This window comes from Scleropages formosus, chromosome 3 (genome assembly GCF_900964775.1).
Source record: "Scleropages formosus chromosome 3, fSclFor1.1, whole genome shotgun sequence".
Taxonomy (NCBI): domain Eukaryota; kingdom Metazoa; phylum Chordata; class Actinopteri; order Osteoglossiformes; family Osteoglossidae; genus Scleropages; species Scleropages formosus.
In genome coordinates this window covers 8,689,762-8,715,364 of record NC_041808.1, presented here as the reverse complement: position 1 = coordinate 8,715,364, position 25,603 = coordinate 8,689,762, and the positions used below count along the sequence as shown (strand labels likewise).

The 25,603-nt window shown below is 46.8% G+C and overlaps 2 protein-coding genes across 4 annotated transcripts; one reads left to right on the top strand and one right to left on the bottom strand.

The window, feature by feature from the left end:
• Positions 1-1,237: 1,237 nt before the first annotated feature.
• On the top strand, positions 1,238-5,368 carry LOC108923712 (APC membrane recruitment protein 2-like). The gene is made up of 2 exons (XM_018734658.1): positions 1,238-2,130; positions 3,181-5,368. The coding sequence occupies exons 1-2, from the start codon at positions 1,308-1,310 to the stop codon at positions 3,858-3,860; spliced, it is 1,503 nt and encodes a 500-aa protein (XP_018590174.1). The 5' UTR covers positions 1,238-1,307; the 3' UTR covers positions 3,861-5,368.
• A 4,202-nt stretch (positions 5,369-9,570) lies between these two features.
• On the bottom strand, positions 9,571-25,400 carry phldb2a (pleckstrin homology-like domain, family B, member 2a). 3 transcript variants are annotated; one of them, XM_018734646.2, is made up of 18 exons: positions 25,188-25,400; positions 21,699-21,814; positions 19,542-20,650; positions 18,423-18,656; positions 17,948-18,091; positions 17,510-17,647; positions 16,975-17,103; positions 14,693-14,848; positions 14,471-14,581; positions 14,055-14,144; positions 13,835-13,981; positions 13,668-13,746; positions 13,242-13,440; positions 12,289-12,379; positions 12,049-12,195; positions 11,608-11,827; positions 11,338-11,423; positions 9,571-11,217 (listed from the first exon to the last, which is right to left on the bottom strand). In XM_018734646.2, exons 2-18 carry the CDS (start codon positions 21,751-21,753, stop codon positions 11,077-11,079), a joined length of 3,276 nt encoding a protein of 1,091 aa, XP_018590162.1. In that variant the 5' UTR covers positions 21,754-21,814; positions 25,188-25,400; the 3' UTR covers positions 9,571-11,076. The 3 variants fall into 3 exon arrangements, with proteins under 3 accessions (XP_018590162.1, XP_018590164.1, XP_018590165.1); XM_018734648.2 differs by having other exon boundaries at positions 13,835-13,978; XM_018734649.2 differs by lacking the exon at positions 16,975-17,103.
• Between the last annotated feature and the right edge of the window lie 203 nt (positions 25,401-25,603).

Genomic DNA, 25,603 nt, shown 5'->3' with positions numbered 1-25,603 from the left:
GAAGGCCATCTGGGAAAAACCCAGAGATAGAGAGGATGTAATTCAATTTCATAGCTGAGCTTTATTCAGTTATGTAATTTACAGTGTAACTGGGTCTTGTTCTGAGATCACTCTTGAGAGAAGACTTCCTGGTACTGAGGCAGGGGTATGAAGGACGGTTAAAGCATATAAAGAGCATGGCTCGGTATCTGCTCTGTAAGAAGTGATTTCCACGGATTTAATGCGTAAGTTTATGTCCTCTGTCGGTCGCAGAAATACACACTTGACAGCAGCCCTCACTTTGCATCCACAGCCATGTTCCTCTGGCTGCGTTCCTCCGCGTAGCTGTTAGGGGCTCCCTCTCTGGTTCAGCGTGCTCTAGTAAGGCGCTCGAGGGTGAGAATGTGCTCTTTGTTTGGTGTCAGTCAGCCAGAAGACGTGGCGGGACAGAGCCCCGGCCTGCGACCTGGAGCGCTGCCGAGGAGCAGGGCGCTTCCAGTCAGAGAGCGCCGGGCTCTGGATGCGCTTGTGTGTCTGTGTGCATCTGTGTGGGTACAAATGTATATATGTGTGTGTGTGTGTTGTTTTGCACTACAAGTCTCTCATTCAGGAATGGAGGGGTGGGCAAAAAATATTGCCTAATTTTTTTGTTACATTTTCTGTATATTAGAATTGGAGCCATACTAGTTAAATATTTTCTTCAATATTGTGAATGTTTTATTTCTTGCCTGTGAGTGAGCCAATTAGATGTCATACTGAGTGTGGATGTGAAGATACCCCCGGGGATCCATCAGGTGTGCAGCATGATCATGCTGTCCTTTGTAAATTCTCCGAACACGAGCAGCCTCCCACGTGGACCCAACAGAGTAACAACATTGTAACCCCAATATTCCCCGATACACTAATTTTTTTCCTTTGTTGTTTGTTCACATCCACCTGCACGTCATGTTTTTAAGATACATTTGTGGCTGGTCCACAGCACCTCAGCACTGGCGATGCTGTTCTCTCGCAGTTGAAACAAAGGAGGACAGACAGCAGAGGAGGATGGGGGGACATGGCCCCCATGACAACAGATAACAGGGATGAGGGAGCGAAAGGCTCTGGCACTCGTCCACCGCTGCTCCCTCAGCCCTTCCGTTGTCATGGTGACGAGCTGAGGAGAGAGGGAGAGGGTGGGAGCAAGTGAGCGAGCAAGAGAGAGCGAGAATGTGAGGGAGCGGAGCGAGACAGAGAAAGAAGACACACGGGGAGTGGCGAGAGAGCGAGAGACGACGCCAGCAGTAGAGAGACAAGCTGTTCGGAGAGACGCGGGGAGAGCAGCTACAGCCATGGACGTGCAGTCAGAGAGCAACGAGCCACCAGCCTGCGAGCCACCACCTCCCAGCAGAATCAACAAAGCGGCGTTCAAGCTCTTCGGTCGTCGCAAGCCTGGCAGTGCCGTGCCTGCCATTTTCTCCATGCGCGGCAAAGGGGAAGGCAGCAAGGCAGCTGCAAAGGCGCCACTCGTCCGGAGCAAGACGCATGACGGCCTAGCAGAGGGGGGGCATGGGGAACAAGGTGCACCAGAGGAACCTACTGAAGCCCCATGTGAAGCAGCACCTCTACCCCCACCCCCATCGCGACCCTCCATCTCTTCCGTCGCCTCGGTTAAGTCACTGGGCTTCCTAACACTACTCCGTGGAGGAAGTCGGCGAGGAAGCAGTGTCAGCAGAAGAGGGGGTCTCAGGGGACTGTTGGGGAACGTGCGCTGGCCCCGAAGGGCTCGGGGCCCTGAGGACAGAAGAGACGAGGCTCCCCCGCCTTCAGACGTTCTTCTGGCTTCTCGCTCGAACAGCGTGGAAATTGTGAAGGAGCACATGACCCTCACGCCCCGGCCACCACCACGCACCCTCGACACCACCCCCATGGATTCTGGGATGCCCATCGAAGGACAGCGAAGGAGCGGTCTTCAGTCAGCACGACCACTTTCCATGGCCACCTCCCCGGGGAGCCCTCCAGCAGTACCCTGTATGGATCTCCTTAGTTCCGTCCTCGCAGACATCTCCTCGCTTGGGAGCTTCGACTCACCAGCTGCCAGCGGTGACATCACCTCGGATGCAAAAACACAAGTACTCAGAGCTGGCACCTCAACGGAACAGGACAGGGGGCAAGGTGAGGCAGCACTGCTGGAGAAAGCCACCCTTAAACCCACCTCTGTCCCGGTCTCGGACCCGCAGCTGATCCTGATACCCGGTTCTTCATCTACCTCTCCAAAGACACCTGCCAGCACTTCTGCTGCTGCAACAACTCCTTCTGTCTCAACAGCTGCTTCTGCACCTTCTCTTTCTCTTAAAACTTCCTCTACTCCCGCCTCTACCATCCCCTTTGCCCCTACCTCCAAATCTGCACCTATTAAAGCTACCCCAATTCCTATCCCTACCATCACATCCATTCCTAAAACTACCCCAGTTCCTACCCCAACCATTACATCTGCCCCAAAAACTACCCCAGGCTCTACCCCAACCATCACATCTCGCCCTGCAACTACCCCAGTTCCTACCCCGACCATCACATCAGCCCCTAAAATTACCCCAATTTCTATCACCCCTGCACCAACTCCTATCCCTAACATCACACATCCCACGGTCATTAAACCTGCTCCATATCCTGTATCTACTATCGCTGCACTACAGACCCCTACCACTGTAATTAGCTGTACTTCTAAATCTACTACTGTTACTACATCCACACCCACTATGACATCTCTTCATGTCCTGAAGCCTGTCCCTGTCACCACATGTACGCCAGCCTCAACTCCTACTTCTACCACTACATGCGCCCCTGTTTCTAGAACTGTTCCAGTTCTTACTACTTCATCTACCATTACATCCACCTCAGTACAAAAACCTTGCCCTTCTCTTTCCACCACATCTCCCCCTACCCCTGATCTGACCCCCATTCCCACCATCACATCTGCTTCTAAATCCATCACATCCTCTGTCTATACAGTTAGCCCAACCCCTGTTACCACATCTGACCCTATGCTTACTCCCATTCCTTCCATCATACCTACCCCTAAACCAGCTCCCTCCCTTGCCATCACATCTACCCCAGTGCCCACTACTAGCCCTATCACTACCATTCCACTTGTCCCTGCCACTACATCTGCCACGTCTCCTGCTTCTGCTCCTAAAACCTTCTTTGCTCCGGACTCTACAACAGTCACGAGACCTGCTGATGCTCCAGCCCTGGGTGAAGAGGCTCATTCCAGCACTGATGAGGTCAGTGAGGATGGGGAGGCTGGTTCCTGCAAGCTGGACCTCCAGAAGGACTTTCACTCCCCCAGCCTATCCCGGTCCCCACTCCCAGAGACAGGATCTGCTCTTCGTCCTGAGAAGAAGCTTCCCCCCGTAAGTAAGATACCTGTGAGTGGAAGTGGTCGACCGGGAAAGACCCCGCGAGATGCTGCTCCTGACAAAGGTCACTTGGACCTGGGCACTCCTATTGCTACACCTTCCTCCACACCGGCTGCCACTCCTGTTGTTACACCTGCTGTTACACCTGGCCCAGAGGATGAATGTGCTGGCTTTACTGCCCAGTGGAACAGCTCGAGAGGCGATGTTCACCACCCAAATGTGGATCCTGCAGAGGTCCTGGAATTGAGTTCCAAGCTCACTCCCCCTACCAGAGCTCCTGGGGCTGCCCGCACCACTAGAATCCCTGTCAAACAGACACAACTTGTACAGTCTACTCGTCAGGGCGCCCTCATACAACCCTACCCACCACAAGCCAAGACCGAGGCTCCTCGGACCAAGATCCCAGTGTCCAAGGTGCCTGTCCGCCGTGGCAGCAACAAGCCCCCCACCACCCATCAGTCCCCTCATGACCTGCCCCGGAAATAGAGCCTCCACTTTTCCACTTGGCTCCAGCACAGCAAATGAGTCTGCCGAGTCTTAGTCCAAACCCTCCTGCTGGCCCTGTATAGCAGATATTCTTTAGTTTCCTTAACTTCCATACTCCCTACATGTGGATGAGAGGATTTTTTTTTTTATTTTCCTTGGTTTTACTTTCATGATTTTTATTTATCTGAGGTATGATGAACTGGAACCAAGGTGCTGTACCATAGGTGTTCTACTGCCTCTCTATCAGGAATACGGTCTCCCTCTTTCACCAGGATGTACAGAAGCAGGGCTCAACGCCATGGACTGCTGAACACTGCAATAAACAGCAAGAACCACGTAAACAATGAAGCACAGCAAAACTGCACAGGATGATCCAAAAGCCATGGAAGCACCACAGCTATAAGTCTCCGGTGTACCGACTAAAGATGGTCCTCCATATCAGTGCTGGTGCGGCCAAAAGGCTGTGTGGGATTACAACATAGAAGTATAACCACAAAACTGGGAAACTCATCAGGAAATAATACTCTTTCTTACAATGTGCAAAAACAACTCCACCCCCAACGTGAACACAGCTTTTCTAAGAGTCAAAAACATCTTTTTAATGTTTTCTTATATCTTTTTGTAGAATTTTTTCCTGCTGTGGTCTTTGGTACCTGTCTTGTCCAATTGGAAACATGATCTGTGTCACAAGTTGCCCAGTACGTTTCCCCACCTTTACTGCAGGACCAGGACACTTACAGCACATTCAGTTTGAAGCAGTTAGCATGCTACCACCATAAGACAAAGGAAGGTCTCTCGAGGTTGAATCACAGTCACAGGGGGACAGTTTGCACCCGTAGTCCAACAGTGACTTTTGGTGAGAAGCTCTTGATTCATGCTGAGACAAATGCGTGGTCCTCAAAGGATGGTTCAGTGTTTTTGCAGGATCACGATGGTCAGCACAGGTCAGTTTGTCACTTTGTATATGTCAACAGGATAAGGATTATTTTTGTTAATGTAAATGTAAATGTTGTTTTATTTCCTATTTAATCAATAAATGCTGGTGTACCCAACACACAGACAGGCTTCAGGTCTTTACAAAAACAGCTGACACCAGTCATCATGCTGCCCTTGCCCACTGTCACCCCTTTTCAGTTGAGGCGTCTCATGGTAGCTGATGGAACACAAGCTTTATAAATATCCATTATATGTGGGAGCAACATGAAAACAGTCTGGAGACAATACATGTACACGTGTGAGTGAGCTATTGATGATTTCATGTATGTATGTTTTTTCATGCAATGCATTATGTGTAAATGATTGTGTGACAGTGCAGCTGTAGAATGTGTGCATGTGTATGCATGTGCGCATGCACGTTTGGGATGTAAAGAAGTGGGGATGGTGTGTGCACTAAAGATGTCTCTAGCAGTCACTAATGTCATAGCATAATGTAACTCCAAATCTAGCCTGATGGGGAGGGGCCCTGTGTGAGAGTGTGTTTACGTAGTGTACATGAGTACATATGTGTCTTTCCCGTCACCAACTATATATGTAGGAGCAACCCTTTAAAGAGCTGGACATTAAGTTTTTTGGTGTGTTTGTGTGTGATGTTATAAGACGAGCTGAAGCGATGAGTAGAGGAAACACACTGCTGCTCTGTCACTTTGGATACATAAGGGCATCACCCAAGCATTCATCCGACAGAAGATGAATGATGACACTTGATTTTAACACTTCTCTTGTTAAAAACTTATGAAAAGCTGCTTGGTTTTTATTTTAAGGAGAGAGTGTGTGTTTACATTTTTTCATTTGTCTGATGCTTTTCAACAAACGACTTGCACTGTTAAACTACCTACAATTATTTGTCTGTCTATATAGCCAAGTTAATTTCACTGGAGCAATTTAGGATAAGTATCTTTCTTAGGGGTACTACCTCTGGAGGTAAGATTCAAACCTGTAACCTTTTGGGACCAAAGACAGCAGTTCTAACAACTCTACTACCAGCTGAAAACATGTTGCCGAGTTGGATGTAAACTGAAAGTTTCTTTGGATGAAATGGAGATGTACTGAGGTTAATGATACTGAGCAGCAGGTGGAGGAACCAGTGAGATCAGACAGGTTAGGTTTAATAAAGCAAACTGCAGCATGCTTTGCTCATCGGCCCAAAGGGGTGCTGCAGTGCCTTTGCTTTAAATGGCTTCACTTGGGACCAGTGGTCCTGCTGGGTTATGATCAGGACATGCGCTACACACATACAGTAGAAGGATGCATGTAGAATGATGGATGGGAAAATACAGTGACTGAAGGAGCACTACCGACAGAACCAGAACTGCAAACATTGAAAATATTTAATTGGCACTTAGAGATGTTTACTGATTGGAGGGTAAACACGGAGATTAATGGATTCGTATATAGACATGGCTAAACGGAGAGATTAAAGGATGGGTACTGATTGCGGATAAATACAAAGATTAATGGATGAGTACAGACCTGGGTAAACGGATTAATGAAGAAGAACTGGAAGATGAACAACTAGATTGAAATGGGTAAACAGATTAATAGATGGTTACTGGTAGATGGGTAAACACAGAGATTGATGGATGGGTGTGAATAGATGGGTGAACAGAGATTTGTGCATGGGTATTGATAAGTAAACAAGGAGAAGTATGATTGCGTACTGATCTGTTATCAAGGAGACTGAATGTTTGGATACTACTGAGTAAATGAAGAGATGAATTCTCAGATATTGATGAATAAACAAATAAGGAGAATTCTTGGATGGTGATAAGCAAATAAGGGGATTAATGAATGGTTGCATATTGATGAGGAAACAGATTAATGGTTTGATATCGATGCGTAACTGAAATGAATAGTTGGGTATTTATATGTGGGTAAATTGGGAATACCTGATGGGTTTAGGTTACGCGGTCCTTTCCAACACAAACATTGAAAACTATGCCCCATTTTGTTGGGGGAAGAAACGAACAGCACTCACATAAAGGACCAGATGGAGTTGCAGGAAGAGGGGGAAAGTGCACAGGCATGTCTTAGTTGAGTCGTGTGGAGCAAGATGAGTGTGAGATTTGGAAATGGGGTGCTGAGATCTGAAGTAATCGAAAATAAAACTGCTTGGGTAGAGACCTAATTCACAGTGGCTTTCTAAAATAAACACTGATATTGATTCATTTAAAAGCCTTTGCACATAGAACATGGCCAGCTGTGAAAATGATTTTGTTTAATTCTACAGTATATTGCTCATGTGGTTGCAGAATGCACTGCTGATGTGAACCGTCTGGGAATACACTGATGGTGCCGTACACACTCCAACATCCTCTGCTCCCTCCAAGCCTGAATCGTGCGTGGATGAGATGGCCGGTGGGCGTGTCAACAGCAAGCATCGAGGCTGTGCGTGACTCAAATGTGAGCCTCAGAGTGATGTAATCTGTGCTCCACAGGATGAAACACACAGTATGATGCTCTGCTCAGTGTATCTGGGCCAGTGAAGATAGGCACAAAGACTGGAGATTCCACATAAATGCCTCTTGTCATCTGAGGATGACATAATGAGCAAGGGCTGTCACTGAGTACTGCAGACATGTTCAGACACACATGCACACATTCATGCACGCACGCGCACTGATACCGCAGTTACACAACCCACCATCAGCGTGCCGCAGCGCTGCTGCCTTTCAGGCCCCCTCTTTCACAGCCTGAGGGGGGCCATTTGCAGAAAGGCGTCCCATTCGCCATCTCTCAACATGTGAGCAAAGCAGCAGAAACCAGCTAGCAGGTGTCTCCTTTGTGTGCCATGTGTGTATGTGTATCGTTGCATTTTCACTTTGTCGGTAAATGCTCACAGGTGACTACCATTCCCACAGCATGTCGCGTTCACCAGGAGAACACCCCGATCAGAATCTATCCCCCTGGCTCAGCCTGTCTCACTCATCCTGTCTCCATGGCAACCTTACTGGGTCAGCCAATGAGACGCTGCACTTATGGGGGGTGGGGCTGGGATACAGATGTATGAGCAAACATTTTTGAACGCACAAATACTGAGCTACATATTTAAAATAAAATTTTCCTATCCACAAATAATCACTTTGCAGCAGAAGCTCCAGATATGGGTTTGACTCAAGATAAAGACATACTGTACCTCTGGGGAAGTATGTACATGTGTACTTACTGCACCCAAACACCGTCTTACTCCCACATGAAGTTATACAAAAGACCAGAATAACAGCTTTAATATGGTATTAAGAAGGTAAAGTGCTGCAGGGTGGCAGTTTGTAGGCCAGATCTCTGCGGGTTGCAGATAACTCATTGCAGTAGGGAGTGCAGAGTGAATAGGTTCGAGTTGGGAGTAGTCAGTGACGGAAGGAAATGCAACGCCAACATAGTTGTAGGCATTGTGTACATAAGTGGCTGGTGTGTGGAACACAGTAGTGGCGAATACTATACGAGAAATGATAGTAGTAAATATTTTTAAATTTGGATGGTTTAGGGAAGGTGACAGTATAAACATTGTGTAAATTGAATACTGCAGCGGAGAAGATAGTGGTGAATATGGTGTAAGATGGACAGTGTTGGAAAGTGGTAGGTGTGGTGTAAGTAGGCTGGAAAAAGGATTTTAAATCCTTGTTGCTGGTAAAACTCTAGAACCCTTCAACACCAAGTGGGATCACATATCCAGTAGCTCAGCGCATCTCTCTGCCTCATTCTTGGACCTCAAACAAACCCTGATAAGGAGAGAAAGTCCTGAATAAACAGTTCAGCATAAACTCATTGTCAATAAAACTCTTTAGAAAAGTGCTCACATCCATTAGGGTGGGGGCCAGCGAGCCAGCCGCAAGTGCTTTCCATCATATGTTCCTGACATCCTAGACTACTGGTACCAGGATACCCTGTGTCTCAGGACTGGCCAAAGGAATTGCTGACATGGACCCATCATGATGTCCTACCTCTCCAACAGCTCTGATATTCATCTATCTAAAGAGCCATTATCAGAACCCCTAGGATCCTTCACCACCTCCGTCTCTGCAGGTCTCTCTCTGCTCTGCTTCATATTACCACAGGGTTAATCTGAAATCTGACTGTTCACTGCAGAGGGGTGGAGCAAGCAGCTGAGCGAGCAGAGAGAGGGAGGAGAGCTTTGCTGAGCACGAGTCTGTCATCAAGAATGAACGAGCAAGTGAGCTGATGTCATTTCCATCAGTGGCGGATCATAGCAGTACCTGTGAGAGAGGTCAGTGAAGGTGGACTGATGATGAAACCCATCAGCCAAAGTCATTGCTATAGAAACACAGATATCACACACTGCACATTTCCCCCACGCTTCTACCCCTCCTCAACCTCGGGTTCAAACCAAGTCGGATGGAAATAGATAAAATATTCAACGAGGATATTTTTAAATATTAAAATGTTCAAACCCCCAGAAAGAGATTCTTCCAAACACCAGATCATCATATGCAGATAGATCATAGAAGCATTATGTGGGTGGTTTTTTTTCCATTTATTAAATAAATGAATAAATCACCCTTTGCTCGGGGGTCTACAGCTGCTCTCCTTTCTGCTTGCTCTTTTGGCTCTTAATTGGTGTTTTAACGGGCTCGACGAGATGGGAAACAGCAGGTGTGCTCAGATCACATGTCCACCACACACTCATTAAACGTCCACAGTTGGGCAATGGCTGTATATAACAACTGAGTCCAGATGTAATCACACAGCACTGGGAGTTTGGGCTTTATTGATCTGTATCAAAAAAAATAAACAAAAACATGCATAGCAAATGTTGTAATAAGACTTTGATTAATTATATATAAGTTCTTAAGGTGATAAGGCAGATGGTGCAGTCTATAGCATTACAGTATTTTGAAACAAGAGCACTCTCTCCTTGTTTAAACTGCTGCCAACAGCACCATTACAAGGCTGACAGCAGCACTTCATAGTACCTGTCTGACCGCCACCATTGTCACTGTCTTCCATCCACTCTGGTTTCTCTCATGCTTACAAACAGGTGCCCCGCAAAGGAGTGCACTTGTTGCCCAATAAAGAATACTAACATTTTTCAGTATTATGTATATATATGTAGCAAGAGTACAAATAGGTGAAATATGAGGCTGGGATTGGCTATTCACTACCCGTATATGAGGGCCAGCAGGGTCGAGCAGTAGCTTAGGAACTGGTGCTCATTTTCATCTGAGCGAGAATATTTGGCTTTCTCACAAATTTCTCTGCTGTATCAAAGTGTAAAAATAGAAATGCATTCATAGTGCCCCCTAGTGATACTGTAGTGGTAACATTTTTGTGCTGGCAAAACTGTATTTATTCATCTTTAATTGTTTAAGAGAACCCTGGTGACATACGTTCAGACATACCTACTGTATGTGCGTGTCCTGGCTTGAGTACGCACTGACACACCCATGCAACATTTGGCACACATACCTGCATGTAGGGGCACATTCATACACACACTTTCAGGAGAGTGTGACAGTATCCATGCCTCTGAAATCCATTTCTGGCTTCTCAGGTTAAAATAAACTCAGTAAAAATATAAAATACGTATAACAACTTTGGCAGTATAAGAACAGGGTAGGGTTAAAGTCTGTACCATGGGGAGTAGATGTGCCGTCAGCAGGGCTCGGTCCCTGAGCTCCACAGACACGTAGAAACGGCAGTAAAACGTGGGCACACACCGTCTCCATGGTGTCTTTATGTGCTGTTCTTTGGTACAATTACTGGCATGACCCATAACCTCTCGGACAGCTCAGTGCCCTGGATGGGTCCTGGGGGTCCAGCAGGTCCTGTAATGTTATTTAGCACCAGCTATAAACACCCATTTCTGTGGTGTGCAGTATCAAGGCAAACGAGGGCCAGTGCCACTTTATGAATATGGGATGGATAATGAAAGGAGGGCAGAGCAATAAGACAAATGAAGGGAGGTGCTGTTGGGATGGGTGTAGTAATAGGATAAATGAAGGGAGGAACTATAGGGGTAGGTGGAGTAATACGACAAATAAGGGGGGAGGCGCTGTAGAGATAGAAGGAACAATGAGGCAAGGAGAGGCTTTTGAAGACGTGCTGATCAATGAGAGGATAACAGAGAATGAGAGGAAAAGGTGGGTGGAGCAAAAGGATGTGGGTGGAGCAATGAGAGGAAAGTGGAGAGGGCAATACTAGTGGAACTAAGAGAGCAGGACTTGTGTGCTGTGGCCCAATTCATTAGCCAGGGTAGCTATGTTTAGACCATGAAATGGGTGTAGCCCTCAGCGCCCGTCACGATCACATCCATCCAGATGCGCATGGCCTCCGGCGATGGTGCCACCATGTAGTACACGCGGTCGTGAGTCTTCACGCTGAACGTCAGTGACGGATTGGGGCTCTGTGGAGATGAGCGCAAAAGTGAACACCAGAATGGTGTGGAAAAACCTTCACGAAGGGTAGACCTTGACACTGAAGCCACACATGTGTGCAGCGTGTATTTATATAATGTGTCCTTGACCTTGTGAGCATTCTTCAGGTGATCATAGTACACCTCCTCAATGGCCTGGAAGTATATGACGCCCTTCATTTTGGCCTCGTGTTTATCTGGGGTTGGGGGGAGACGGTGAGATGTTATAACAAGCCAAAAACAGGTTAAATACCAGACTAGGTTTCAATTAAATCATGAAAAATAACAATAACAACAGCAGGTTCGACAGCATTCTAGGAGCTGAACGTGGGCTTGTTAGTTCAAACACTTTGCATCAGACCGCAGCCCACCCCTCCTCACCTGCATAGTAGGACAGGGTGCGGCGATTGCGGTCAAAGACAAACCAGCGTTTCTTCCAGGTCTTGATCTTGCCACCCATCTTGACCAGGAACCCACGGCAAGTCTTCTCCGTCAGCGACACATGGAAGCAAGTGTCTGTGTGGTGGCCTGCTGCCTCGATGTGGCCGCGCAGGTCAAAATCATCCCTCCTTACGGGCAGATAGCGAGTGAGGGGGCGGGACTGGCGAAGAGGGAGGTTGGGTTAGAGGTAAAAAGGAAGAAGAGGGATGGCCATGGTAAGTTCTTCGCCATAAAACCGGCCATAAAAGGGATAGCCATAGATGTCCAAAGCAGATGGCTGAAGTGAGACCAGCTTTCTGCACACTGTAGATTTAACCTGCATATCTATATGTGTTCGTACTAATCTTGCGTGTGTCTCTGTGTGTCTGCGGTGCTTCTCACCTGCGCTCTCTGTTTCTCCCTCAGCTTCACTTCTCTCTCTATGAGCTTCTGCCTCCTGCTGGTCTCTTCCTGCAACCGCTTCTCCAGCTCTTCCCTGCGTCTCCTCTCCTCCTCCAGTGCCTGCCTGCGCACCTCCATTTCCCGCTCCTGTTGGGGGGTTACACACAGCGAGTCAGGGTGGGACATCTCTCACACGCACACAGAGCACAGTAATGCACACGCACAGGTTTGGTGTGATACCCGCATTTCGAGGAGCCGGATTTTCTCGGCCTGGGCTTCTCGCAGCAGCTTCTCCATCTCCTCCACCTTGGCGGCATTGGCAGTGCTGGCACTATCCGGTGAAGAAACCACAGAGCCTATTAAGGACATACTGCTCTGCTCCTCTGAGAGAGATGCAAACAAAATGAATTGACCTACAGCCCTACAACTCAAATGTGGGTACATGAGCAAGAACACACGAAGGTCTATCTATACCCATCACCAAGATACACATTGACCACCCTGTCTGTTGACATCCACCTCTGAGACTCATGTTGACCCTTCTAACATTGAATCCGAAGCTTCCCTTCTTGCCCAGAGCAAACAAGTGGCTTTAAAGCCTGCTCAGTGCTCATCATGAAGATAATCTGGCCTCACAGCTTCTTTTCACATGGTCTGTACCCTGACTTATTGGCATTTCCAAATTATCTCGTAGAACTTCAAGTACAAAAGCAATAAATACAACCTTGATAAGTAATTTTTGCTTTTCTTTACAAAAAAAATGGGAAAAGTAATAAAAGCCCTTCATTCTGTTGATGAAATGCACTCATTGTGTTTTTCTCTGAGATGTATGTCGCTTTTCAGAAAAGCACCTGCTAAATGAATAAATTTCACACACACACACACACATTTTCAGAACCGCTTGTCCCTTACGGGGTCACGGGGAACCGGAGCCTACCCGGCAACACAGGGCGTAAGGCCGGAGGGGGAAGGGGACACACCCAGGACGGGACGCCAGTCCGCCGCAAGGCACCCCAAGCGGGACTTGAACCCCAGACCCACCGGAGAGCAGAACTGCGGTCCAACCCACTGCGCCACCGTACCCCCGCTTGAATAAATTTCAATGTAAAGAAATTAAAAGCAATTAAATAAAAATCATAATTCTCCTTTACTTAATAATGGAGATTTCAGGTGTGTTTTGTCCCATCTTTCACCTGGAGATGTTGTCAGGTGAGCAAGCCGAGATGCTGGTCTCCATACTGTCCGAGCTGTCGATGCTCAGCGTGTCGAAGGCGTGGCCGTTGTCACCATAGGACAAAGTCTGCAGGAAGACACTGGACTGGGAGGCAGCCCTGGTGCACAGGTCGCCAACTCGCAGCCTTTGCTCCTCGCTCACTGAGAGGGTGTTCATACCTGGAGGACAGGTAGGGAAAGGGATGGAAGCTAAGATAGGGCCCCTGGGGGAATCTTCAGTCCTGCCGATTCTGTCAACAACTAAAGAAACTGAGAGAGACAGAGAATCAACCCACACCTGATGACCTTTCTGCAGAAGTTCCAGAGAAATAATCCTGCTGCCTCCATCTCACTCAAGTGCATGAGCACACACACACTTCTTCTATTTCCACAACACTGTGACTTACCTTTGGGCAGTCTTCGGGTCTCCAGACAGCGGTTTAGAACACTTCCACAGCTGGAGCTCTGAGCTAGGGGAATGTGGGCCTGCATGGGGTGGGTACAGAGACTCATACACCTTGGTACACACACGAACATACACCTGGAGGCTGACAGAGGTACAGTACCAATATACCTTAGATGCCAGGCCGCGGCCATGTGTGACACTGCTCAGTGTTGGAGACGTAATTGACTGGCTCTTTTTACGTGGCACAGTTTCACTGAGCTGAGAGCCCACCTCCTTTCCTGTCCTTTTTCTCTCCTCCATGGTGTGGAACTGCTGCTGGAAAAGTCCACATCTTACACACACACATGCACACACACAATAGCACAGTCTGTTTCTCACTGTTTTGTACCTCCTTCAAGGTTATAGGGCTGAGTGGGAAATCCTTTCCCCCAGTGATTTCTGAGTACTTCCTCTCCAGGCTCTCCAACTTCTCCTTCTCCTATAGGCAAAGAAGAAACTTGTCAGACTTCCAGCATATGTGGGGAAGCACCTTCAAGAAACTTTAGTGTAATAAGCTTTGCTCCATAAACTCAAATCCAGTCTTAGATAAATCTTACTGTGAGACAAAGAGCGGTGCAGTATTTAATCTGAAATTATGATATTCTATGATATTCTCAAACAGATTCCAAAAAACAAGGAATTCTGAGTAAAATGTGAGCTGAGAAATTAATATAATTTAGGTGGTTTAGTTAATATGTTTAATTCTGCATGTGTCAGTGAGTCTATGTGCATGGATATGTGTGTGTGAGGAGGTAATAGTCCCACCCTCTGAAGCATGCACAACAGGTTACTCCTCTCTTTCAGGAAGCTGTCCTTCTCCCTCTGAGACTGCTGGGTAATCTGGCCTGACTGCTTCTTCAGGGTGAGAAGTCTCTCCTGGGCAGCAGGATGGGCAGCACCATCATAAGACACAACCGCACAATCAGCAGTGAGACTGCTGTCAGAAACAGATACCACTATAGGTGTACAAGCACACCGCCTGCCTACCTTTCGTGTGACCATGCTACGCTGATACTCGGCGATGTCTCGCAGTAGCTGCTGCGTGTGAGTCTCCTTCTCCTCATCCTGACGACTCTCCCTCTCCAGTTGCTGGAACTCCAAGTCCTCAAATCGCTTTGTCTCCACCTCCAGTGCCTCAGCATCCTGCCAGAAACAGAACCAGTAAGTTTGATTCAGCATGGAACAGCACAGTTTCACATAGGCCAGGAACTTGCTACTGCCTCCAGGTCCAAGTCCCTTAGCATGACACTACCTGTGGGTCAAATCGGCACCACACAGGTGCGTCCTCATATGTTGCTTTCAATATATCCCAGAGACACTAACCCACGTGGAGTAAATGTGAGCAGATGTGTTAGTAAACAACATGTTATCCATGAACAATTTTATATGTAGTTGTCTCATTTACAGTGATGTGAAAAGAAAGTTGATTGATGCAGATATTGTGGCACAGAACAGCACAACCACAGCATGCTGAAAATGCATGGATAGATAGAAAATATGTTTTCTGTTTCAGTTAGATTTATCTGTTCTTAGGGCTAAGTGAGATCTAGATGAGGTACCAACATTTTGAGTCAAATCCTTTATACTGATGGAGAGCACATTAGCAACACACTATCTGCGTATGTGGCCAACAACTGTGGTCCTTCATCATGTATTCTCACCATCCTCAGCTGAACGTAAAGTATGCGGTGAGATAGCCATAATAATGCAATAGTTATTGACACTGGATCTTCACGCTAAGAAGGATTACTACAGACACTATGGACTCTGGCATCAGCAAGGAGTGAGACAGGAGGAACATGGAGTCACTAACACCATTAACAAACTGAGGGCAGGGGTAAAGCCAGAGGACTGAGCTACCAACAATATCAAACAGAGAGCAGGGGTAAAGCCAGGGGATTGAGCTACCAACAATATTAGACAGAGAACAGGGGTAAAGCCGGAGGACTGAGCTATCGACGATATCGAACAGAGAGCAGGGGTAAAGACGGAGGACTGAGCTATCGACAATATCAAACAGAGAGCAGGGGTAAAGCCAGGGGATTGAGCTACCAACAATATTAGACAGAGAACAGGGGTAAAGCCGGAGGACTGAGCTATCGACGATATCGAACAGAGAGCAGGGGTAAAGACGGAGGACTGAGCTATCGACAATATCAAACAGAGAGCAGGGGTAAAGTTGGAAAACTAAGCTACCAACAACATTAGACAAAGAGCAGGGGTAAAGCCGGAGGACCAAGCTATCGACAATATTGAACTATCGACAATATCGAACAGAGAGCAGGGGTAAAGCCGGAGGACTGAGCTACCAACAATATCAAACAGAGAGCAGGGGCAAAGTTGAAAAACTAAGCTACCAACAACATTAGACAAAGAGCAGGGGTAAAGCCGGAGGCCTGAGCTACCAACAATATTAGACAGAGAACAGGGGTAAAGCCAGGGGACTGAGCTATCAACAATATCGAACAGAGAGCAGGGGTAAAGCCAGGGGATTGAGCTACCAACAATATTAGACAGAGAACAGGGGTAAAGCCGGAGGACTGAGCTATCGACGATATCGAACAGAGAGCAGGGGTAAAGACGGAGGACTGAGCTATCGACAATATCAAACAGAGAGCAGGGGTAAAGTTGGAAAACTAAGCTACCAACAACATTAGACAAAGAGCAGGGGTAAAGCCGGAGGACCAAGCTATCGACAATATTGAACTATCGACAATATCGAACAGAGAGCAGGGGTAAAGCCGGAGGACTGAGCTACCAACAATATCAAACAGAGAGCAGGGGCAAAGTTGAAAAACTAAGCTACCAACAACATTAGACAAAGAGCAGGGGTAAAGCCGGAGGCCTGAGCTACCAACAATATTAGACAGAGAACAGGGGTAAAGCCAGGGGACTGAGCTATCAACAATATCGAACAGAGAGAGAGCAGGGGTAGAGCTGGAGGACTGAGCTATCGACAATATTGAACAGGGAACAGGGGTAAAGCCGGAGGACCAAGCTATCGACAATATTGAACTATCGACAATATCGAACAGAGAGCAGGGGTAAAGCCGGAGGACTGACCTATCGACAATATCAAACAGAAAGCAGAGGTAAAGTTGGAGAACTGAGCTACTGACAATATTAGACAGAGAGCAGGAGTAAAGCCAGAGGATTGAACTACCGACCAAATCAGCACACAGAGAGCAGAAGTAAAGTCAGAGGATTGAGCTGCCAACCCTATCATCAGAAAAAGAGCAGGGGCAATGTAAGAACCTGGAACTACTGACCCTGGAGAGCTGCTGTTGGAGCTGCTCCCTGAGAGCCTCAGGACAGGTGTCAAGCTGGATCTTCTGTTCGGAGAGAAGCTCCGCCAGCCTCGCTACCTTTACCCTCTCGGCATCAAGCTGGGCTTTTGCCTATGGGCCAGGGTACAGTGGGAGGGCAAAGGAGGGAGTTAGTGGAGAGCTAGCAGCTGCAGTGACCATTTAGTCCCAGGGGTGTTAGGTTTAGTCAGAGGCAACAGTGAAACAAAGCAAAGAGGAGCAGGAATGAAAAGGAAATATTATCGCTGTGCAAATCCCCAGATAATCTAAAAGGTGCTACTCAACTCCGATATAATGGATTATAGTCTTCTCAATCCAAGTCCATTGCCCACACCTCATCCCTGCTTATCATTTATGTTCAGGTAGAGTATATGCATGTGATGTGACTGCACAATTTCTATAACTGGTGTAGGAGTCAACAAAACACCACAAGAAGTGTACACAAAGGGTCCCCTCAATCAGCTGCAAAGATTTCCAGAGGAAGAGACACTTTAGTTACCATGGCACTGTCAGCCTGTGCACTGCTCTCCAAATGTACAAGTTTCTGGTTGAGCTGCTCAAGGAGCTCCTTGTCCTGCTGTAACTGTTCTGTCTCTGCCTGTTGTTCGCCCTCCAGCAAGGCTCGTTCCAGATCCATCTGGGCCAAATCCAGAAGCAAGAATAGAGCCAGAATCATAAGAAGCATAGCAGCAACACGTATTGGATCCACTGATGTCATCAAAACACCTACTACTAAAACTACTAAAGACATACCAGGACACCACATACAACTATCTGAAGACAACCAACATCACCATCCAGTAATACAAAATGAGACCTTTAACATCATAAACCACACTCACAACCAGTACCAGCAACTAACATACTCGCATTTATGATATCCTCAGTTATCAAACCAAGAATCAAGGAATGTACACATTAAAATATATAATTGTACCTCTCTGATGGACTCCTCCATCTGGTTATCCAGATCTTTGATTTTCTGTTCCAGCTCTTCCATATTATTCAGCACCTGGATTCTCTCCTCTTCGATACGGGTCACTTCCTGTTTCAACTGTCCATCTTCCACTGACTCGGGGGCCTGAAAATTATATAATAACTGTGCTTCTAACAACCGTGTGCTTTCCAGCTTGCAAACATTGATTAAGGTAACTGTTTCTACACTGTAAGATAGAGCAGCCTCTATGAAGCCTTTACATATTGATTATGATGTCAGTTGGGTCCTCTCACAGTCTACCACTGTCCAAGATGTACCGAAATGTTAGTATGAGTTGTGGTTCTGTTTGGTAAGGGAAGATTCTTTAAAATTAAAGTTCAGTTCAAGTAGACATCCTATCTCTCCTCCCTAATTGCTCATGCACTCAGTAACCAATTCAATCTGTCCAAGCATGCCTGATGAGCAGCAAGTACACCTTGGTCCCAGGCAGGCGAGGGGAAGGGGTAGTCCTGAAGACATCGTGTTGGCCACTGTGTTGGCGCTGACGGCCCTGGACCTCATAGCTGGTGGAATCGAAAAAGACAGACTCATCGTCTGACACTTGCAGCTTCTCCAGCTCCCTGTTGATCTTCTGCAGGTCAGCAACAGCTGAGCCACCACGTTCACGCTCTGAACAGAGAGTGAGGATAGTCTCTAATCGTTGGCGCTCCTGGAGAGGGAAAGGGACAAAACGGTTGCTTCCTAGAAGTGTTGGCTACTGTTTGATTCAGCAGCCACACTGCTCTTGAGCCCCGGTCCCAACAGGGACTTTTTTTAACGACCATTCACTGTTGTCCTATATGTTCATGGTTCAGTGCAGATAGTTTGTTTACTTCCTATTCCCTAGAGTCTTTATACAAGGGGTTTAAACCTATGTCCCCAAACTAGCACTCTTCTAGCCATTTACAGAGCGTGGTAATTATTCTGGACCAGAAGCCTAGAGTTCTCAACCATTCTGCTTGTAAGGATACCACTAAGTAGCAAGTACCAGTAAGGAGTAATAGTTCTGGCTTGGACTTGGACCAAATGGACTTGTTTATGTGGTATTCAGTCCTCCATGAGAAGCTGAATGTGAATGCATGAGGCCACTGTCACATGACATCTAAACAGTGCACAACCACTAGGACTCTCATATTTCATTCACATATTGAGTCTGAATTGAATTTACAATAATTGAAATGTTTGTGTTTTATAAAAGAAGCAGGATATCTCATAATAAACAGTAAATCCAATGGCTGGTGTAGCTGTCCACTCCCTAGACTGCACATATGCTCTACATATCACACCAAGCATCAACACAGCACAGAGTCATCCTTTACACTCCAAGGCTCCCTGACTACTTTACATTAATATCATGAGTTATGGATTCATGACTCTTTATCAACACAATGAACACTCTTGTTGTATAGGTCCATATCTTGCATGGTGGGAGTTGCCTATAGGTGAAATCAGGAAGGAAAATTGTAAAAAACTGTAGATGCACAGTAACAGCAGAGGACACAGTATAGGTGGAGAGAGTTGAGATGGAGAGGAATGATAGATGATTTGTCCTCACCAGCCTCTCCACCTCCTGCTCCCTCAGCCTCTCATCTCTCTGTCTTTGATGATAGTCTCTAAGCTCCTCCTTCCCGCTCAGGGAACTGATGCTACCTCGTCGTTCACGGATGGCTCCCTGTCCCACCCCTAGGCCTGCCTTCCCAAATGAGGACCTCCTTTCCCCCTGGCCAAGATCAAGGCAGGGCGAGGACCCACGCAGCCCATTTCTCTCCACATCGCCAATGGAGCCTGAGGATGAGAGATTCCTCCTCCGAGAAAGGCGTGGGCTGGCAGGGACGCTGGCAGGCACAGTTACATCAGGGGGCTGCTCCAGCACAGCCAGGCTCCGCCGAGGCCGTGGGCACAGCAGCACAGGTTCCGTTCCTGCGCTGGTGGTGCCCACCGAGCGGCGGGGAGGCAAAGAGAATACAGGACTCTCAGCAGACTTGTAAAGGCGCGGCAGCGAGCGACTATAGGCACCCAAGCTAGTTAGAGATCCTGCTGAATATTTCCTGTTTCGGAATGCCAAGTCCGTCCCTCCCCGTGATCCCACTGCCTCCTGCGTGTGAAAGCGGCGCCCCAGCCGGGGACTGGATGGCATGCTGGCTGCTCCACTGATGCCCCCTAACTTCATGCGTTCTGAAGGTGAGCCGTTCCACATGGAGAGCAGGCGGCGCCCCTCTATGGACTCCAGGAGAAGTACACTGTCCTGGGACAGGTGCCGCACATTGGTACGGGAGGGCCGGTGGGTAGGGCTGAGGGGACGATCCCTGTCACCATCTCGGGTCTCACTGTTGCTATGGCGAGGAGAGGGAGGCATGCTGATGCTTTTCACATTACTGGATGCTTTGATGAAGAGGGGTGGACGCTCAGTGTTGTGGTGACGCCAGCTCTGCTCCTGGTAATGGGGACCGGCGATGGTCGATAGGGGATGAGGGCTGGAGCCAAGAGGCAGGGACCGGCTCAAGCTCAGGTATTCCTCATTGGTCCGCAGGCTCGCTTCCAAGAGGAGCTTTCTGCGCTGCAGCGTTTCCATCAGTTCTTGTAGCTCTGCCTCAGACCGCGTTCCACGTGATGACCTCACGGTGGACCCTCCTCCGGCATGGTGGTGCTCGTGCTTCAGACCATCTGAACACACAGACACACAAAGACAGATGTATAAGTTCACACTAAAACAACATGAGTTTGCCAAGGGGGGTATGGTTTGGGGCTGTGGTTATGGGGGTTCCAGGCAGACTGTCTCTGCTGACTGCACACTAAACTGCACACCAGACGTCCGCTCCCACTTGGCTCCTGGTCCAAAACCAACACACACATTACTACTAGGAACAACTCTTCTAAAAATGGAAATGCAGAATGTTTTTTGTACATTGTTCTGGCGCTTTCATAGAGGGACGGGAACCACACAACCCCTCTCAACCATGCCCACATTCCCACCAAGACCTCCCAGGCAGTGTGAGGAGGAGTTCACCCCCCACGGAGTGTATAACACACTCTGTAATCCTATCAGCTTGTACCCTGTTTCTTGCAGCCTTGAACCCTAGGGTTGCAACACAGACCCAACGCTTCAGTCTCGGCTGTGTCTGCTGCCCCTCCTGGCCTGGGAGGGTCATTAAAAAGTCACATGACTCATTACATTCCTCTCAGCTGCATCAGATCTCTGATTCTGTAGTTTGTTTCCTCAGGCTACACTCACTCACACACACTCAGGGTCGGAACAGTGAGAAGAGTTTGGCAGCAGATGAAAAAGCAAACAAAACAATTTGTTTCCAGGTCAATTTTTTTCTCAGGCTGAGTGTATGAAGTCTTTTCAGACTCACAGAAAATGTAAAGCGGAAACAAAGAGAAACAAAGAACAAAAACTTAGAGGAACAAGTTTGAATTGTAAACAAAGAAGTCATGCTTGAATGACTGGCATTTTCCGTGTGTTTGTGTGAAAAACATCAGCCTTAGTGGAAATAAGCTCTATGCAACTAAACCTTGTGGGTGGTAAAGAAGGTCTGGACCCACTTAACTGACCGGTCTTGCTCAGTGAAAGGTGCGAGCATTCATCAGTTCTAACTCAATCAAGGGCAAAGACCACATTAAATTTGCAGGAAAAGTTCAGGATGCATCTTAATGTCCCACATGTAGAAGAGTGTTGGAGGAGATCTGAGTCAATGGGTCAATTTCTTACCTGCACTGAAGCCGAGAGGAGACAAAGGGCTCTCCTGAGACAACCTGCTCTGCATTTCACTGGTCTTTTGAGGAGTTTGAAGTGTAAGGAGGACTCACCCAGACAGAGAGCCCCACCTGCAGAAGAGAAGACAGTGTGTGCAGCAAAGGGCAAGGAGGGCAAGCACAACACAGCATATTGCTTGAGCAAGACACCAGCTGGAAGAGGGCACGATGAAGATCAACTGGTAACTGAAATTTTTCTTCTGTTAATAATGAAACTTTCAGCAATGGATGGATTTGATTGTGTTAACAGACTGACTAAATTAGCCACCAGAGACATGGCTTTCAGGCCAAACGCAAGAGGTCCAGCCAATGAGATGAGGAAAGAATGGGGATGAGGACCCTCCCCCTGGCCTCCACATTCCTGCGACTGCAGACACAGTGCTGAATGAGGGAACTCGCCTCAGACGAAGAACACCGACCAAACGTCAGAATGAGATAAACATCCACATGGCTGAGTGTGGAAAAACTGATCCCGCAAAGAGTTCATTACCCCGTCTGTCAGCTGCGCAAACACATAACATTGTGCTAATGTTATTGTTACCATTCAGCTATTTTACCTTTTTCTGGTGCTGCAGACATTTGCAAACGATACAAGAATGTGGGGTAAGAATTCTCAGTGCCCAATTCACATATGGAGCTAAAATGCAGTTGCTGGTTTCTCTCAGTCTAGCTGGAGGAAGCGTAGGCAAAGGAATTTGGGTGAGAGACATGCTGGCTGGTGATGGGGGGCTTACTCAAGGTTTACATCTATTTACTCTGTTTACATCATATATAAAGAACAAACAGAGTCAGCATGCTGGGTAATTACATTTAAATTTAATTTAATTAATTTATTCTTTTTTTTCAGATGCTTTGAGGAACTTTTCATTTTGGGCCCCTTGGGAGCAGGATCACCAAGTGGCTGGAGGGGGAGGAGCACAGTGCTGCTGCTGCACTGTAGGAGGTGATCAGGTCCAGTACTTGTGAGAGCAGCATGTTCATTGAGTGTGCAAGTTCTGTGTTGGGAAGTAGTAGCATTTGGCTACAAGAGTGGACAGTGTGTTGGTCTGGGGTAATTCAGTGGAATGAAGGAGTTGCCTTGGGTGTGGGTGTGTTAGGGTCACAGCTGACCATAGTAGTTGCGAACAACAATGTACTTAAATAATCAGCACTGAACATGTTATTCTCTGCCTACAGAACTGTGAAATTAATTTGTTTTTCCAAACACCTCCCACAAGCATCAAATTTCACATTCAGATACAGTCTATTTAAAAACATCAATATGATATGGAGATTGACCATTTATATTAGTTTACACCTGCAGCTTTGCTGTGGATCTCATCAGTTGTAAACCCCTCACATTAAACTGAAACTCCCATGTCCTTCACACTTAAGTTCACCTTCAAGATACTCCTTACATGGAATGACAATCCTAAAACTCTTCCTCGCTACTTGACTCTTCCATCCCAATGCTAAGGCTGGCTAGTTGCAGTTTCTGTCTGTACCAATAGACTGGAAGCAACAGGCAGATCATGGGTGTGTTAGACTATGTTAGACAACACAATTTTAGTTCAAACAGTCATCCAATTATTCCTATATTTAGGGTAAGCAGCTGTTGGAAATTTTCTTCTCATCTCATCTCATCTCATCTCATCTCATCTAGTTTGTATGGATGCCATATGTGTGTGTGGCTGTTAAAGGACTGCTACGGACACGCTCAAGTGTGCGTGAGAAACAGAAACACGGAAAGAAAGAGATGGAATATTTCCGTGCTTCTTCAGAGCTTTACTAACACAGCTTTTTCGGTTCTAATAATACAGAGCCCCAACATGCCTCATTTCTTGGCCTTGGAGTGTTGGTGCTGCGGTTGAGGCCACTACTTTCCATTCTTGCCAGCAACTATCCCCAACAGACTCACTACAATAATCTGAAGCTCAGGTCAAGATACACATATGGGACTATCTTGAATATTATTTTGTTTTTATGGCCAAAATTGGTAATGTTTCAGTTTAATCATTATGTTTTTTGGAATGTGGACATGATGCAGTCCTATAAAATTTTTGCCAGCAATTCCAAGCAGCACAATGCCACAAGCAATTACATCACAACTGGGATCTCAAGCAAACAGTATCTGTGTATGACTTGGTGGAAGAGTTTGGAAATCCATGTAATTCAACTGTTTGAATCACGTAAACCAGCACATTCTGTGTGCAAGAACAGATGTGCAAACACAGCCTAAAGAAGAATCAACATAAACAACCTGACAGAGAAGAAAGTGCTTAACCTAAAGAAGGAAAAATGTTTAAAACCTCATGGAGAAAGAATGTAAAGAAACAGATGGAGAAAGTCTTGAGAACCTGAAGAAGAAAAAAAGTAGATCATCTAATAGAGAAGCAAAGTAGAGAACCCAGTGGAGAAACAATGTAAAGAACCTTATGGAAAAACAATGGTGAAAACTCCATGGTGAAATAATGTACAGAACATCTTGGAGAAACAGTAAGACAGTGATGAAACAGCTGGTAGTGTAGTGGTTAGCGCTACTGCCTTTGAATGCAAAGGTCATGGGTTTGAGTCCCCCCTCCAGTAATAATACCCTTAGCAAGGTACTTACTATACTGTAAACTCCTCTGGTAAAATTACACAGCTGTGTAAATTACTGTAAGTTCTTTCAGAGAAAAGCATCGGTTTAATTAACAAATGAAACCCCAGCATATGATACACGGCAATTAGTTGGCACTAGAAGTTAGAGCAAGCACACTAGAGGAACACCCTATATCTGATGCATCCCCATCATCAGTGGTAGACAAGAATACCTCCAGGTTAAACTCACTGGATAACAGAAAGGAGATTGAATTAAAGTTGAGTGCTGCAGTGACCTTCAGCTTCTGAAGATGTGAAGAATCGTTGCTGTTGCACAACAGAAATGTTGCTTTCGGAAGCAGGAGGTATGTCCCAACAGGGAAACTAAAGGTGTTCCTGGGGATGGAGATTTTGAGGTGGAGTTGTAGTTGTTCGGGTGAAGCTGGAGTTGCTGGATGCCCTCCACCTTTACCACAGCCCAGAAACATTAAATATGAATGACTCCCTGACTCGCTCCATTTCACCTTTTCATTGCCATAGATCAGCTAAAACAGGGCTCAGGGCTCAGGTAACCTAACCAAGGGAAAGTGATGTGAATAATTTACTGGCGAGATGCTTATGAAACACAGAAAATTTGCAAATAAAGCTAGAGGCTTCACGACATTTTATCTGTTATGTGTATATGTTATGTGATGTGAAATATATACACCGGTTACATACACTTAGAGCGTCTGGGTTTATTAGGCTGCATGAACTTGTCAAACATCAATCCTCCAGTGACTCTCTCAGCAACTTTTACAAATTATCTCCAACTCTTTTATTACTTATTGTTTTATTAGTAACTGTATTATTATTACTATTAATGACAATAATAAAGAATACTGACCTTTTCCTGGGCTCCATTCAGTGTACCAGAAGGAGGAATGACCACTGATTCCTCTGTGATTTGACCATCATGAAGGGATCCATCCAGCAGCTCCTCTCTGTCCCCCCAGGGACCCTACAGATCCAGAAGAACCTACAGAACCAACAGAACTTACAGAACCTCCCCCCTCTCAGAACCATGCAACCCTCCCCCAGACCTTCGCCCTCTATTAGATCAACCCCCTTCCTCAGACCTTCTCTCCCTCAGATCCTACCTTCTCTCAGAATCTGGACTCTCTCTGAGATCCTCCCCCTTCTCTCTGAGACCTCCCCCCTCCCTGCCCCCTCCTTCCAACCCGGGGCAGTCTGGGTGGTCAGGATCACACTATCTGCACCAACGGGTGGGTCGCATCTCGGACACTGGTGGAGCCTCTTTGC